The sequence below is a fragment of the Choloepus didactylus genome, chromosome 1 (genome assembly GCF_015220235.1).
Source record: "Choloepus didactylus isolate mChoDid1 chromosome 1, mChoDid1.pri, whole genome shotgun sequence".
Lineage (NCBI taxonomy): Eukaryota > Metazoa > Chordata > Mammalia > Pilosa > Megalonychidae > Choloepus > Choloepus didactylus.
The window spans coordinates 202,566,793-202,583,258 of record NC_051307.1 but is presented as its reverse complement, the minus strand read 5'-3'; the positions used below and the strand labels follow the sequence as shown (position 1 = coordinate 202,583,258).

The 16,466-nt window shown below is 57.9% G+C and overlaps 2 protein-coding genes across 6 annotated transcripts; one reads left to right on the top strand and one right to left on the bottom strand.

The window, feature by feature from the left end:
* The first annotated feature begins 67 nt into the window (after positions 1-67).
* MST1 (macrophage stimulating 1) lies at positions 68-5,471 on the top strand. 5 transcript variants are annotated; one of them, XM_037850836.1, is made up of 18 exons: positions 822-935; positions 1,595-1,742; positions 1,824-1,936; positions 2,016-2,130; positions 2,209-2,345; positions 2,423-2,543; positions 2,640-2,758; positions 2,937-3,105; positions 3,298-3,404; positions 3,504-3,606; positions 3,701-3,837; positions 3,928-3,963; positions 4,046-4,163; positions 4,333-4,410; positions 4,547-4,693; positions 4,775-4,881; positions 4,977-5,116; positions 5,240-5,471. In XM_037850836.1, the coding sequence occupies exons 1-18, from the start codon at positions 842-844 to the stop codon at positions 5,399-5,401; spliced, it is 2,151 nt and encodes a 716-aa protein (XP_037706764.1). In that variant the 5' UTR covers positions 822-841; the 3' UTR covers positions 5,402-5,471. The 5 variants fall into 5 exon arrangements, with proteins under 5 accessions (XP_037706773.1, XP_037706779.1, XP_037706764.1 ...); XM_037850840.1 differs by having other exon boundaries at positions 3,274-3,404; positions 3,955-3,963; XM_037850830.1 differs by having other exon boundaries at positions 3,274-3,404.
* Positions 5,472-5,853: 382 nt separating this feature from the next.
* APEH (acylaminoacyl-peptide hydrolase) lies at positions 5,854-15,286 on the bottom strand. Its single transcript, XM_037850827.1, has 22 exons — positions 15,141-15,286; positions 14,933-15,065; positions 14,151-14,277; positions 13,689-13,782; positions 13,506-13,581; positions 13,253-13,416; positions 12,951-13,088; positions 12,764-12,855; positions 12,645-12,685; positions 12,438-12,559; positions 11,813-11,873; positions 10,524-10,621; positions 9,481-9,532; positions 8,579-8,667; positions 8,025-8,163; positions 7,506-7,589; positions 7,346-7,426; positions 6,922-7,010; positions 6,624-6,814; positions 6,412-6,514; positions 6,214-6,320; positions 5,854-6,123 (listed from the first exon to the last, which is right to left on the bottom strand). Exons 1-22 carry the CDS (start codon positions 15,150-15,152, stop codon positions 6,018-6,020), a joined length of 2,199 nt encoding a protein of 732 aa, XP_037706755.1. The 5' UTR covers positions 15,153-15,286; the 3' UTR covers positions 5,854-6,017.
* Between the last annotated feature and the right edge of the window lie 1,180 nt (positions 15,287-16,466).

The window sequence follows — 16,466 nt, the reverse complement described above, 5'->3', positions numbered from 1 at the left end:
GGGCGCCTCCTGCCGCGCACGCGCACCGGCCCACGTCCCATCTCCGCCAGGGGGCCCCCTCCGTGGCCTCCCGCCAGGTTGTTGCGTGCCTTGGCCTCACCGGACCGCCCAACCGCCTCCCACCCTCGCCTGCATTGGGGGCGTTTCTAGCTCAGCCGTGGCGAAGAACGATATCCTAACCGAGAGCCCGGACCGCCAGGTTCAACTCTTATTCGTACTTGGAGGCCCTGCCTAGATGTCCCCTAGGTCGGCCGTAAGGCCACCCCTGCCAGGATCGCAGCTACCTGTCACCCCCATCCCTGCCCCCATGGAGGCCCGACGGGCAGACTTAGTCACCTTCCGTGGGATGGCACCCCTAGCCGGTGAAAGGAGCCTCCTTGGGCTCCACTGCCAGGGGTCGTGGGCCCGACTTACCCAAAGCTGGGGCTGATAAGGCAGCTGGAAAGGGGCTGGCAGGGTGTAGGGCTGAACATTCCCCATTTTTCAGGGGGAAAATTGAGACTCAGAAAAGTTTAATGTCACTGCCCAGGGGCTGGAACCCAAGCCTTTGGCAGCTCCCACATCCACCTGAGGGCAGCTTAGGCAGCAGGGATGCTTCACCCCCACCAGAGGGCACCTCAAGCCCCCCATTGAACTTTACCAACACCTGCCCTGTAGGTCCACTACATAGGGAGCCTCTCAGGGGTCTGGTGAGGACGTTTGAATCTGACCTAGGGGGCCTGAAGTCTGGCCCTACACGGCTCTTGCCACAGGTCTTGGGTCGGGTCCCAGCAGGCCTGGGTTGGGGGGTGTGGAGCCAGAGCCACCCAATCCTGTAAGGACAGGTTTCACAACTTCCTGGATGAGGCTGCTGTGGGTCACAGTGCAGCTTCCAGCCAGGAGGATGGGGTGGCTCCCATTCCTGCTGCTTCTGACACAGTGCTCAGAGGTCCCTGGTGAGTGACCCCCACCCTGATCCCTATTTGTCTTCAGGTGGGGTTTGGCTCTCATCCCATCCTGCTCTTTGAGCTAGGAGCTTACTTTCCTGCTGGCCATGGAGCGGTGACCTTGGTGTCCTGTACAGAGCTGGGAAGTCCTGGGAATACACATACATACTGTCTATCCAGGCCCCCATTAGCACGTCTTCTGTAGATTGAGGCCGTGTTGGGAGCACAGAGACAAACACACACAAGCAGGCAGTCACACCTCCTGAGCCTGATCTACGCTTCTAACCCAGCACATGTCCTCGTGCTGGTGAGAGCCCAGACTCAGTGTCACAATTTTCAGGATGGGCCCCTGCCTCGGCAGTGTGACAGCTCTGAGTCTTGGCATTCTCATCTGAGAGATGAGACAGGGCCAACTCCATAGGGAAAGCTCTATCACCTCCTGCTCTCATGGAGTACATGTGTCAGATCCGAGTCTAGTGCCGGGTCCATTAAATGGGGGCACTGATGAAAACTACCATTTTTGGGCCTGCTTGTCCCACCCTGTGCAGGGGACCCACCCTTGAATGTGCCCTCAGGGTCCATCCCAGAGAACTTGTAGCTTTGTTCCCCTCAGTGAACAGTGCAGACAGGTGAATATACGTGCACTGACACGTAGGCCCACTCTACAGGGCAGCGCTCCCCACTGAATGACTTCCAGGTGCTCCGGGGCATAGAGCTGCAGCACCTGCTACATGCAGTCGGGTCCAGGCCGTGGCAGGAGGACGTGGCAGATGCTGAGGAGTGTGCAGGGCGCTGCAGTCCCCTATTGGACTGCCGGTGAGAGTCTTCCGGGCCTAGTTAAGGTTGGAAGCAGGGGAACTTGAGCTGCTAGCTGACCCTGTGCCTCCTACCTTCCAGAGCCTTCCACTACAACGTGAGCAGCCAGGGTTGTCAACTGCTGCCATGGACGCAGCACTCACCCCACACTCAGCTGCAGCGTTCAGGGCGCTGCGACCTCTTCCAGAAGAAAGGCAAGGGGCTGTGGAGGGGGCAGGGGCCAGGGGATAGGGGCACCAGAGCCTCAGGCTAAGTTGACTCTCTTGCTCCTAGACTATGTGCGGACCTGCATCATGGACAACGGGATTGGGTACCGGGGCACCTTGGCCACCACTGTGGGTGGCCTGGCCTGCCAGCGCTGGAACCACAAGTTCCCCAATGATCACAAGTGAGACAGACACCTCCCCTCCATCTCTGCCTGGCACCTTCCTACAGCAGGCACTATAGTGCTGCTCTCCTTCCTCAGGTACACGCCCACACTCCGGAATGGCCTGGAGGAGAACTTCTGCCGCAACCCCGATGGGGACCCGGGAGGTCCCTGGTGCTACACGACAGATCCTGCTGTGCGCTTCCAGAGCTGCGGCATCAAGTCCTGCCAGGAGGGTGAGCAGCGTCTGGTCGAGCGAGGGGAGGGGGCAGGTTCACGCTGGTCCCGGAACTAACTGATCCCGTGTTTCTAGCCGCTTGCGTTTGGTGCAATGGCGAAGATTACCGCGGGGCCGTGGACCGCACCAAGTCAGGACGTGAGTGTCAGCGCTGGGACCTGCAGCACCCGCACCCACACCCGTTCGACCCGGACAAGTACGCCGCCTGAGGGCCGGACTAGAAGAGGGTAGAGGACTGCAGGAGCGGGGCCTGAGGCCAGAGTCTCGTGTACACCCCGCTACCCGTCCCCAGGTTTCTGGACAAAGGTCTGGATGATAACTATTGCCGGAATCCGGACAGCTCCGAGTGGCCCTGGTGCTACACCACGGACCCACAGCTCCAGCGAGAGTTCTGCGACCTGCCCCACTGCGGTAGGACGCTGGGAGGGACAGGGAATGTGGGGGTGTGACCTAGTTGGGCGAGATACTGGGCGTCACTGGGAGATGGGTCGGGAGAACTCAGGGAGCGGGAAGATCAGGCGAAGGGAGGACCCACCAAGCCCGGGTCCCAACTCCCGCTTGGGGTTATAGCTGCCTCGGTCCATCCAAGGGTCCGAGACACAGCCGCGCCACGTGGCCACGACGCTCAACTGCTTCCGCGGGAAGGGCGAGGGCTATCGGGGCACGGCAAATACCACGGCCGCGGGAGTGCCCTGCCAGCGTTGGGACGAGCAGAGCCCGCACCAGCACAGTTTTGCGCCCGAGAAATACGCGTGCAAGTGAGGTGGTGGGCGGGCATTTGGGGCCTACTCCTGCCAGTATGACCGGGGGAGGGTGTCCCGGGGTGGGACTTGAAGGAAGCCGGAGGTCGGGCCCCAGCTGGGGGCAGGCTGGCGGGCCGGCCAGCGGGCTGGGATTCCTCTTGGCCTGAGGAGAAGACTGTGCAGGGACCTTCGGGAGAACTTCTGCAGGAACCCTGATGGCTCGGAGGCGCCCTGGTGCTTTACGTCGAGGCCTGGCATGCGTGTGGCATTCTGCTACCAGATCCGGCGCTGCGCTGATGATGTGCGGCCCGAGGGTGAGGCCTGGGCCGGGCGGGACAGAGCCGGGGCAGGAGGCGCGGAACCGGAAGACCGGGACGAGAACTGGGGCTGACGGCCATCCCCGCCCGCCCCAGACTGCTACAACGGCGTGGGGGAGCAGTATCGCGGCTCGGTTAGCAAGACCCGCAAGGGCATCCCGTGCCAGCACTGGTCGGCGAAGACGCCGCACAAGCCGCAGTGAGTCCGTTGGCGAGCCGGGTCCTTCTGGGACCCATGCCGGGCTGGTGTTTAGGATGATCCTGCTATGCCTTTGCTCCCGGCTCCTGCCTAGGTTCACTCCCGCCTCAGCACCACAGGCCCACCTGGAGGAGAACTTCTGCAGGAACCCGGACGGGGACCACCACGGACCCTGGTGCTACACTATGGACCCGGGGACCCCCTTTGACTACTGTGCCCTGCAGCACTGTGGTGAGCACCCACGTCACGAACCGGTGGCTCCATCCCCAGCTCCTGGCACTGAGGCCTGGCTACCTTAACCAGGTGAACTTGGTCTTTCAGAGAGTGACCAGCCACCATCTATCCTAGAGCCCCAAGGTAGAGTTGGGCCAGGCGTGGGTCTGGGATCCCTTTGCTCTCCCTCTTCACACACACTCATCTGGTCCACCCCATCTCCCAGACCAGGTGGTGTTTAAGGAGTGTGGCAAAAGGGTGGATCGGTTGGACACGCGCTTCAGGATGCGCATGGTAGGGGGCCAGCCTGGGAACTCGCCCTGGACGGTCAGCTTGCGCAACCGGTAAGGGATGACTGTCTCACCAGCAGAGGAGCTGAGGCCATATCCTTTAGGGTTATGCCAGTGGGAGGTGGGAAGATGTCCCTGGCCTCAGAAGTCCTAGCCAGGAAATGGCAGGCCCCCCATGTGTCCCAGGACTCATCATTCCCTCTTCCATCTCCCCCTTCTCCAGGCAAGGCCAGCATTTCTGTGGGGGGTCCCTAGTGAAGGAGCAGTGGGTGCTGACAGCCCGGCAGTGCTTCTCCTCCTGGTAAATCCCCCTCTGGTTTGGGGATACAGTCTTGCCTTCAGCTTCCCCCCAACCACCTTCCCCAGGCAAGCCAACAGGTGTGCGTTGGGGCTGCAGAGTGGGAGTCACGACTGAGCTAGCAAAGCTTCTCTCTCAGCCACATACCACTAGTGGGCTACGAGGTGTGGCTGGGCACACTGTTCCAGAACCCGCAGCCTGGGGAGCCAGGCCTGCAGCAGGTCCCAGTGACCAAGATGGTGTGTGGGCCCTCAGGCTCCCAGCTTGTCCTGCTCAAGCTAGAGAGGTACGTGGACAGGTTGAGATGGTGTGAGGGGGGGCCAGGCCTTGAGGCCACAAGCTCTGAGTGCCCCCACTCCTGTTGCAGATCCGTGACCCTAAACCAGCGTGTGGCCCTTATCTGCCTGCCTCCGGAGCGGTATGTGGTACCTCCAGGGACCAAGTGTGAGATCGCAGGCTGGGACGAGACCAAAGGTAGGAGCACAGTGCAAGGGCACAGACTCAAGGGCCGGAGGCCCAGCCCGAGATCCTGCCCAAGGGCCCTCCCTTTCCCCATTCCCCCGCTGTAGGCACAGGCAACAACACAGTCCTGAATGTGGCCTCGCTGAGGGTCATCTCCAACCAGGAATGTAACATTAAGCACCGAGGACGTGTCCGCGAGAACGAGCTGTGCACTGAAGGACTGATGGTCCCTGTGGGGGCCTGTGAGGTTGGTGGCAGGGTCCCTGGGCCTGCCTGGGAGGGTTTGGGGAGCTAGAAATGGACCACTTCATCCCAGGGGGTGAGTCTCTGCTGTGGGCCAGGACCCCTCACTAGTTCCCCCATCTCCCAGGGTGACTACGGGGGCCCGCTTGCCTGTTTTACCCATGACTGCTGGGTCTTGGAAGGAATTATAATCCCCAACCGAGTGTGCGCACGGCCCTACTGGCCGGCCATCTTCATGCGCGTCTCCGTGTTTGTGGACTGGATTCACAAGGTCCTTCGGCTGGACTAGGCTCAGCCTTAGCCCCTATGTGTCTTGGGACAGTTCTTCCTATCAGATATAAAGCTGCCTTTCCTCTTCACAGCCGTGTAGGGTGCTTTTTAGCTTCTGCTTCTAAGAAATGAGTTGGTGACTCTTTGCTAGGGCCTGGGTAGCCTGACCCCAATGCACTCTGGGCTGGGCAGTCTGACTCTAGGACCACTTTAGCCTGTGGATACTGTGGAAGGGCCTGTACTGCTGGGAGGAGAAGGGCAGTGTCGGGCAGTTTCTAACAGTAGGGACTACAGCAGAGGGAACTAGCCTGGTGCAGTGTCCCAGCCGGCCAGGACCCTCACTGCCCTCTGCCTTCTCACAATGGAGGCAGATGTGGCCCTCACAGCTACTGTACCCAGGGCATAAGGTCTCTGAACTCCAGGGTGGGGCCTGGGTTTGAGGATGGGTTGGTACAGAGTACCAGCAGGAACTAGGCTCTCTGTCCTCATTTATTATGACCACACAGCCCACGTTCCTCAGCCCACCCATCGATGGAGTCCAGTGCAAAGAAAGCCTCTCACCACTCTGCCAGACCCTGGGGCTCCCCAAGAGTGAAGCATGGCACAGGCTGACCAGCTCACGCTGGGGCAGGGCGTTAGCTACACAAGTGTGTGCGCAGCCAGAGCACAGCATTCATGAAGCTATCTGACTCCACTTCCACCTCTGAAAGTGCGTGGGTGCTCTTGGGATAGAGCAGGAGCCTGTAGGGGTTAGGCGGCAATGTTTGAGGATGGAGAGTCCTCCCCTGCTCACCTGCCCACCAGCTGCCAGGACTATCCTGTGGGACTCACCGAACAGGCACATGCCAGGCCTTGAGGGCCCGGTAATACTCCAAGCCCTGCTTGAAGGGCACACGCCGGTCATCCTGGCCCAGCATTAGTAGCAGTGGTGTCTTCACCTGGGTGTGTGGGGAGGGATGGGAAGTGGTGTTGAACAAGGTCTGGATGGATGGAACAGAGGGTGGGAGGGCAGACAGGAGGGCCGCATACCTGAGGGACATACTTGATGGGTGACTTGTCCAGCATGTCAGCCCATACACTGAGGTCTGGCAGACAGTCACTGCTGTAGGGGAAGCCAGCCTCCACCACACACCTGTAAGAGATTAGCCATTGCAGCCCAGGGTAGGCTCTGGTGCCTGCGGGGGCTCCATGGGGATATCGGGTGGAGGGTAGGAGGGCAAGGACCTGAGGGGCACACCCACCAGTCAGGAATGTCAGTGGAGCCCATCATGGAGGCGATGTTGATTACGGGGTTCCGGGCCACACAGGCACCATAGGTCTCCGGGTACTGACCAATCAGGTGGCAGGAGAGGAAACCACCATGGGAACCACCCATAAGGGCTACGCGGCCTGTGTCGAAATGCTCTTCCTGGAGCACCTGCTCCACTGCAAACTGCAGAGCAGGCAGAGACCACTGCAGACAGCTGCCTGCCCAGCTGCCAAGTACCAACCCCTGATAACCCACCCTCTGGCCTGTCCAGAAGCCCTGTCCCATGCTACCTGGACATCCTTCACATCCTGGTGGCCCACATTGCCTGGGAGGGAGAGGATGCTGTCTTGGCCAAAGCCTGTAGAGCCACGATAGTTCACTGGCAGCCAGGGAGGGAGCAGACAGGGTGGTCAGATGACATTCCCAGTCCCCCAGACACCCTTTCACCCATCTGCCAAGTGTACCAAAGACTGTTAAGGGGAAGGGTCAAGAGATGTGAGGCTGCTGCCCAGTGACCACAACACCGTTTCTACGGAAGTTCTGAGTTGGTCCGTGTTATTTCCATGCTGTGGAGCCAGAGGCTGGGCCAGGACAGTTCCTGGTAGTGGTTACTAGGTCCAGGCTGGAGACTAGGCTGGCACCCGTGGTGTTGTACAAACCAGATGACAAACCAGACCCACCCCATCATCCCACCACAGGGCCCTGCTTGCTCACCTAGCAGCACTGCAAAGCCCATCTTGCAGAACATGGCTGGGAACAGCATCCAGGCAGTGACAAAGGATGAATGGGGACCCCCTGCAGACGGGGAGCAGAGAGTGAAACGACTGGGTAGGAGGGATGGCGGAGGGTAGGGGCTCTTAGGCCAGATACCTACCGTGGGGCATGACCACCATGGGGACCTGGGTCTTATCTGGAGCATCCCTGGGCTGCAGCAGGATTGCTTCAAAGTCAAGGCCAGCTGCGGAGAGAGGGCAGCAGTCATCAGGGCCGGTGCTACCACCAAGAAGCTTCCCCAGCCAAGGCCTCAGCCATAGGTTCTGCTCCGGAGCTGATCTCTGCAGCAGAGACCTGGCCAAGGTAGCTCTTACTACAACATAAGGACCCCAGGAGATTCACGTTCCCCCTGTCCCAGTCACGGAGCCCCATGCTCCACAGGGACAGCATTCTGGATGAGGTGTGGTCACTGAAGTTTGTCCACCAACAGGTGAGCTGGCCCGGTGGTGCCCTTCTCTGAGACCCAGAGCAGGTGCTCAGATGCCTGCACACTGCTCCTCATGACGTCCAAAGAGAAACAGAGAACCTCTTAGAGGTGATCCCGGGAAACCCCACCATGTGAAAGGGAAGGCAGGAAAGTCACTGCAGATTCTGTCCCTCTGCTCCTGACCCAGCTCACCATACTGTGTGTTCTCTTGCTCCGGGGGTGGCTGCAGCACCCGGATGCCCCAGTGGATGTCAGGAATGGGCTCAGCCTCCTCCAGGGACACCCATAACACCGACTGCTCCTTCCCCACAGAAGGCAGGAACCCAACTTTCTGCCAAGGAGGAGTGTGTCACATGTGGCCTGGTGCTTCCCTGCCCCTCGGCCTCTGCCTGGGGTGGCAGGTGGGCAACTCTCCTCACACTGAGCTTCCTAACCACTCCCAGAGCCATTATACACTAAGGGACATACACTCTCTCACACTCACACATACACACCTCCCTCCAGACCTTTTAGACTCTGCTGTCTCCCTGTGCCCTGCAGCACCAGGCAACCCTGTTCTGTACAGAGAAGACCTCAACCTTCCCATGGGTGCCAAACCCTCATGAGCCATGCTGGGCTGGGCCCATGTCTTGGCTTCTCTACATGCTGGGCAGCCATGGTCGGACACTGTGGGCCAGTTCCCTGACCTGGAGGACTCTGCCTGTGTGGGACCACTGCCTCCTGGCCCTGGGCCTGCTACCACTCACCAGGCTAGGGGGTAGGCTAGGCGTGGAGAACTGTGCTACCATGAAGTCTTGGTCAATTGTGAGCAGCTTCCAACTTCCACCCGGTCCTCCTGGAGAATGCAAATGCCAATCAACACCTGGCAGGGGCTACCAGCCTTCCCACCCCTCCCTGCAGAGCCAGAGTCCCAGGCTGGAGGCTCTATGGCACGGTGCTCTTCCCACCCTGAGGAACAAAGGGATGCTTCTCGCAAACAAGCAGCTGTGCCTGGTCCTGGGTGAACCTCCTCCTCAGTCTCTTGTTCATCCAGCAGACACTGGGGACACAGTGGACTACCATGGCACATCCACCCCTTGAGTACCACCTCCTGCAGGGGTGGCAGCTGGGCCCGGGGGATTGGAGCGGGGTGATGATTCTGGGTAATGGAGTTCATGAGCCTCTGAAGCAGGGACTGTGCAATGAGAAGTGGGTTTAGACTGATACTTTGGCAGCTTTGTGGAGGTTATAGGGACAGTCAGGGCAGGTGGAGGACTCAAAAGACATAGAGGCAGAATCATCAGGCCTGGATAGTGGAAGAAGGGTGAGCCAAGACAGCCTGAGATTGGGCACCTAGATGGTCTGGGGAAGAGGAATAATGACTCTGGAAGATCTTGGCAAGAGAAGTTATATGGGAACATTTTTAGGAGCAGGGGTGGGGGCCATGCTGAGAGCTGAAGCTGGGCCAGGACACATGGAGTAGAGTTGAGCATTGCAGGACAGTGGAGCAGAAGGGTAGTCTGGTGGCTGGGTAAGGGGCCCGCCAGGGCAGGCCCCCTGGGAGACCACCAGTGATGGTTGTGAAACAGTCAGTGGTGCAGAGTGGCTGTGAGTGCCACTAGGGTCCCACATGCTTGCTCCCCCACCCCACCCCCAAAGCCCTGCTCACCTGCTGTCAGGGAGGTCACACTGCCAGTCTGGGTATCCACAGCAAACAGGTCCTGAAGCAGAGGGGAGGCCACAGGTGACACCACGTCCAAGAGCCCTGAGCCCTGTGGGTCCAGCCCCCACCTCCCCTCTGCCCTGTTGGGGACCATTGGGCCCAGGCAGGGCTGTGGGCAGATATGGCTATGGTTACTTAATATATGAGGGTGTCCCTGGGTGTTGGGAATTGAATCATGTTCCCCACAAAAGACATGCTCAGTCCCAGCTGCTGGTCCTGTGGGTGTAACCCCATTTGTAGAAAAGACCCTTGAAGGTGTTATTAGTTAAGGTGCCCAAACAGAATGAGGGTGATCCTTAATCCAGTATGGCTGGAGTCCTTATAAGCAAAGGACGTTGGACATGGAAGAAGCCACAAGAAGAATCAGAAACCAGAAGTCAATGGAATCAGGAGAAGATGCTGCCACGTGCACTGCCGAGTGACAAAAAGCCACGGACTAAGGATCACCAATAGCCAGCCCCAGAATGCCATAGTCTTCAGGAAGAAAACATTAACTTGCTGATACCTCGATTTTGGACCTCTCCTAGGCTCAAAACTGTGAACCAATAAATTCCCATTGTTTTAAGCCAACCCATTACACGATATTTGTTTTAGCAGCTGGGAAACTAAAACGCTGAGCAAAGTAAGGAATATGTGAGCATCTTCAAACTGGTACGAGGACCAAATGATACCACATCGAAAAGGAATCTGGCTCACTGTGAGTGCTCCAACCCCATCCCCATGGGAAGGGCTCAGCCCATCTCCATCAGTTGCCCTCACAGAGTGTTCAAGGGCTCACCCTGGTGACAGCCCTCTTTTCCCTGAGCTGGAAATGCCTAAGAATGGTTACACCACAGCCTCAGACAAAATGGCCAAGAAGTGAGTCCAGGAAAGGCTAGGTAAGCAGGGTCTTAAGAGGCAGCTGAAACCCACCTAGGGGTGTGCATATGCCCCAGGTCCCTGTGGGTTGATCCCGGGGTCTGCTTCTTGACATGGTCAGGACCCCTTACCTGCCGGCTGCGCTGAGCCGAGTCAAAGACCACTCTCTGGCTATCAGCGGACCAGCATCCCAGAGGCAGCAGGCTGCAGTAGATTCCAGAGAAGTTCTCTGCAAAGAGGCGAGGGCTGGGGGCCACATGCAGGAGGGGAGGTTTGGGGATCTTTAAGTCTATGAGGCAGGCTGAGCTGTTGGGGAATTCACCTGGGGCGCCAAGCCCCTGCAACTTGTGGGGGAAAATCATTCCTGCACCTGGGGGCACCCTAGGCAGTTAGGAGCTGCTTGAGGAGGAGGCTGAGAGGCAGAGGCCTCTGAGGGCCCAGGAGAGGCAGAACACAAGGGCTACTGAGAACAATAGTAGCTGCTATTTCTAAAAGTTGCTCTTACTGCGATCCTGGTAGGTAGCTGGTGCTTTAACCAAGATAACATATATCTATTTGTTTGTTACAGTGCTTAATACAGCACCTGGCACAAGAGGCTCAATGGCCCTACCCTTTAATATCACCATTTGTTTAACTACAATCTTACAAAGCAGGGACAACCACCCCTTCCACAGACAAAAAAACGGAGGCTTAGGGAGGCCAGGAAACTTATCCAAAGACAAACAGCTAACAGGAGGCAGAGCTGGGATTCAGACCAGGTCCCCACAGCTAAATCCCTACAACACGAAGAGAGGACTAGGAGACCATCCCTTGTCCACTGAGTCCTGAGAACCATCCCTTGGGGGTGGGTGGCTTTGGTTTTCACATCCTTGGGGAAGCCCAAGGTCCCAAACAGAGCTGTGAGCATCTGAGACAGTGTCTGAGGCCTGTTGGCCAAGAGCCACCCTTCCAGAGGCCCTGCTGACTCAAGGGCTTGCACTAGACAGAGGTTACTGGGGTAAAGGATAGGGTGGAACAATGTAGCATCCTTGGGCCTAGAGCCTCTAAAGTAGAGGACATTTTAACCTAGTGCCCCTTCTGAGACTCACTCGAAGGAGCAGTGGCTTGAACCAGTCACTGGAAAGCCAAGAAAAATTCAACAAGGAGCTGCCACATGGGAATCAAATCATTAAAATCCCCAGACAGCTCAGGATTCTGCAGTCTCAACCTTGGTCCTGCCAACTCCCTTCTATCATGAACCATTCTCTGTGGTGATGGCCCTCCTCCCTGTAGAGGCTGGATATGGGGCTGGACCAGCAGGGAGGGAGACTACAGAAGGATCTCAGGAAAGAACAGCTGGGGCAGCCAACCCCAGGCAGGGACAGAACAGATGGCAGGAAAATATGGGCTCCACTGCACTCACCAGCCACGCACCCCTTACCTCCCAGCTGCCGAGGCACAACATCCACCACCACCGAAGTGACCTTGGTGTACCAGTCATACTGCAAGAGAACATGGTGGTCAGGGCCACTGGGGAACAGGCAGTACCCTCAGGGCACAGAGTTCTGCACCTGTCCCCTTCTCCAGTAGCCCTAGGGTGGCCTCAGGGCAGGCAGGGGAGGACCTTGATACTTGTGAGAGCCTAGCCTGATATATCTCCTTTCTGGTGTCCTGGACTAGTCACCCAGAGAGGCCTTGAATAGGCAGGGCCTTCTGACTTTCACCAGGGCCTGGAGCTCTTCTTGGGCAGGGACTGGGATGCTGTAACTCTCCACTATATCCCAGCCCCTTGCACAGAGCCTAGCCACATGCAAATGAGAACAAACCAATGGGAGGAACATTCTTGTGGATAGAGGACGCTTTTTAGGCACGGAGCCCTGACAGTGCAAAGCTACTCCATGCCCTTAATGTAAAGAGGGGCAGGCAGAACTCACACTGCTGCTGCACCCAGGCCAGGAGGGCATCCACTGAAGGGCCCATGGGGAGATGTTATTGGCCCTCCAGGTCTCATCCACCATTCCTTTCTTTTGTAGACTGCCCCTTCCACTCCCCCTCCTCCAGCTTACCAAGTACAGCTGGCTACACTGATGATGGGGAACTAGAGATGGGTACCGCAGGTAGACAATGCGACACTGGTCTGGGCTCAGCCGGGGAGAGGAGACAGCGAAGGAATCATCCGAGAGGAGCTCTGGGCCAGACAGAAACATGAGCATCACATGGGTTAGCAGGGCAAGTATATGTCAGCAAAGCACGTGCAGGCAACAGCCACTTACCACACTTCCCACCGCTGAGGTCCACATAGTACAGGGCTGACCTAGAACCACGAGAGACCCTCAGCTTCAAAGCCAGCCTGAGTGCAGGCCCCGTCCCCTGCCTCACCCCACTTCCTCACCTGCGGTTGGTACAGAAGTGGATGCCCAGCCGGAAAGGCTCATGCCACCAGCCTACAAACACCACACCTGTGTCTCCAGGGGCCCAGAATGCCTGTAAACAAGATCATGGGACAAGTGTGAGCAAAGGGCACTAGCTCAAGCAGGGCCCCAGACTCCAGGAGTGATGTGGGCTGTGTCGGTGCTGACCTGTCCTGGGGACACATTCTCAGGGACCCCCTCGAGCACAGAGATGTTGCCGCTCTCGACATCCAGCACGCAGAGCACAGGGGTGCTTTTGGAAACCATGCTTTCTCCCCAGTCTTCGTAAAACACAAATTGATCCCCCTGACAACATAAGACACTCAATGCCCAGCCCTATCTGGAAGGCCCTGCCCTGCCCCCCAGAAGCCAGTGCAATCCCAGTTCTGACGGCTGCAGCTTGAGCAGGGAGCACACTGAGCCCCAGCACTGTCCTGTAGAGCCTGTACAGACTGGCCAGCTGTTAGCACCTTGATGGGCTGGTCTGGCTTCTTTGACCTGGTCATCTCATCTTCTCTGGCACTGACATCCAAGGCTTTGGTCTGAAAGAAGGACTCAGTCTTGGGGCGTTTCTTCTCTGCCACATACAGTAAGTGTGTCTCCGAGTGTGACCAGGACAAGCAGCCAAAGCAATCTGGGTGCAGGGAGGACCAATCAGGAGGGGCCCAGGGCTATGGCTACCCCTCCGGCTCACCCTGCCTGCTCACCAGCCAGCTGCCTCACCATCTTCGTACACGGGCCCATGTTTTTCCAATGCTGACAAGTTGAAGCTCTTGAACTTCCGGTTCTTCTCCCAGATCTGAGGACATTTCAGTGTCAGGCTGCTCCACACCCCAATGAAGGCTTATCTTTGGGGATGAGCCCCCCATTGCCTGTACTTCCCCCACTGGCACCAGGAAGACTCACCTCCAGGAACTGCTTCTCCTCTCCAGGGCCTGTGCCCCCAGCCTTGCGCACCACAGCTTTCATGGCGCCTGATGGAGACTCTCTGCTCAGCAGCCTGAGGACCCAGGGTAGCAAGCTGGGATCGACTCCCACCAACCAATAGCTCCACCCAGCCCCCTCACTGGCCACAACCTTTCAAACAAGATTCTTGAGGCTTCTTCCCGACACCAGCCTCTGTGGCAGTCCTGGCCCCATGGGACAGGGTCTCTACTTTCCCCAACTCCGCCCCTGTGGTCTCTAGTTCAGCTCTGGGTTTGGAGCAAGCCTCCAGTGCTTATCAGGCCATGTCACCAGAAGCCACATGAGCTCCCTGGGGGCAGGAACCTGGCTCCTGCCTCTCTTCTGCTTCTGCACCTAGCCCACACCCAGGCACATGGTGGTCACCATAAAGGCTTGCCCCCAAGCTTCCTCCCTCGCACTTACTCCCCCTGGGTCTCCACGCTGTTGCCTGCAGGCCCTGCAAACACCACTGAGTCCCCATCGTGGAACACGAGGTATTGGCGGCAGAATCGGATACTCTCCATGCGTTCCAGGTCCCTCTGGGTCCACTCTGTGAGGGGAAGTCTGAGGCTGCTCAACTTGACTTGGCCAGTCCTGGCCACAGCCCCCTACCCAGGAAGGCCCAGCCCTACCTCCCCACATCTGTCTCTAGACACCCTGGGTGCACGCTGGACAACACTCAGCCACAGCCCAAGTCTAGACCCCCAGAGTCTGAGCTGATGGCCTATAGAAGAGAACCCTCTACCGCCCCCAGCATCTACCCTGGAATCCTGAGGGCAGCCTGGCTGCCTAAGTGGGTGCCTCAGGTCCACTCATGTCCATGAGTATGGGTGGGGGAGAGAGCCCTACAAGGCCCATATCCTGCACTCAGGTATGAGTTCTAATCCCACACTCTGTGCACACTCTGGTGGCCCCACCCCCATGCACTCACGGGCACCATCCCATAATGGCGCCAGCACAGAGCCCCCATACACCTATGTGCACAGAGCAGTAACAACTCCCACACCTCCGTGCCCGCCAAGCTTCGACTTCCTCCACGCTGCCGCGTGCACGGTCAGATGGTGAGCTCTCCACCCCTCTACCCGCCACCCGCCTCCCTCCACACACACACACACACACACACACACACCAGTGTGCACCACACACACACACACACACACACACACACACACCAGTGTGCACCACACACACACACACACACACACCAGTGTGCACCGTCCGGTAGTGGCCCCCATACTGCGAGGTGACCTCTGGGCCCAGGCAGGCGGCGCTCAGCGCGGGCTGACGACTAAGATCCCGGTACAGCGCCGCCGCCTCCTCGGGCTCGCTCAGCAGCACCTGCGCAGGGGACACAGCAGGGTCAGGCCCGGTCCGGGCTGTAGGAACCACGGGGACCGCGGGCCGAGCCCTCACCTGCCGCTCCATGTTTGTCCTTCTCCTCCCGGGCGAGACGGGGCGCTCTGGCTCCCGGAAGTGCGGCTTCGGGGGGCGGAGCCTGGAATAGCCAGACCTGTTTCCGCCACAGCCCAGGAGCGATCTGGGAGGGGCGGAGCCTTCGATGAACAGGCTAAGACCGCAGCCCGAGGGGCGGAGGTTTGTGTTGAGGAGACCGGGCCTTGAGGGACAAGTTTGACTCGGGGGTCCCGGAGGGGAGGGGCCGGGGCCATCGAGGAGAGGAGAGGACCCTTTTAGGGGCAGACTAGGCTGGTGAGAGGCGGGGTCAGTGGGCCTGGAAGGGGGCGGCCCTGTGGAAGAGGACTCTGGGGACAGGTCTTCAGGGAGGAGAGAGATCCGTGAGGCGCGAAAAGGCCTACGTGAGAAGGGGTTAACCACTGACTCAAGACAAGACCTTAAGGCGAAAGAAGTGAGGTCGGATAGGGGTGGGCAGTGCGCATACGAAGGGCGGGGCCTGAGGATGCGGACCAATGAATCTTTGAGGATAAGGGGCGGGGCGCGGCAGGAACTGATGGGTACAGTAGGAACAAGTTCACAGAAATGTTGCTATATTAGGTAACTTTCTTGGGGTAGAGTGGGAACATGTTGGAAGTAAAGCAGTTATCTTAGGTTAGTTGTCTTTTTCTTACTCCCTTGTTATGGTCTCTTTGAAATATTCTTTTATTGTATGTTTATTTTTAATGATTTTTTTTCCATACAGTTGATTTAAAAAAAAAAAAAAGTTAAAAATAAAACAAGGAAAAAAATATGTAGAGCCCGCTTGAGGAGCCAGTGGAGAATGCAGGGGTATTGGCCTACCCCACCTCGATGGTTGCTAACATGACCACAGACATAGGGGCCTGGTGGTTTGATGGGTTGAGCCCTCTACCACAGGATTTACCCTTGGGAAGACTGTTGCTGCAAAGGAGAGGCTAGGCCTCCCTATAATTGTGCCTAAGAGCCTCCTCCCGAATGCCTCTTTGTTGCTCAGATGTGGCCCTCTCTCTCTAGCTAAGCCAACTTGAAAGGTGAAATCACTGCCCTCCCCACTACGTGGGATCAGACACCCAGGGGAGTGAATCTCCCTGGCAACGTGGAATATGACTCCCGGGGAGGAATGTAGACCAGGCATCGTGGGACGGAGAACATCTTCTTGACCAAAAAGGGGATGTGAAAGGAAATGAAATAAGCTTCAGTGGCAGAGAGATTCCAAAAGGAGCCGAGAGGTCACTCTGGTGGGCACTCTTACGCACAATTTAGACAACCCTTTTTAGGTTCTAAAGAATTGGGGTAGCTGGTGGTGGA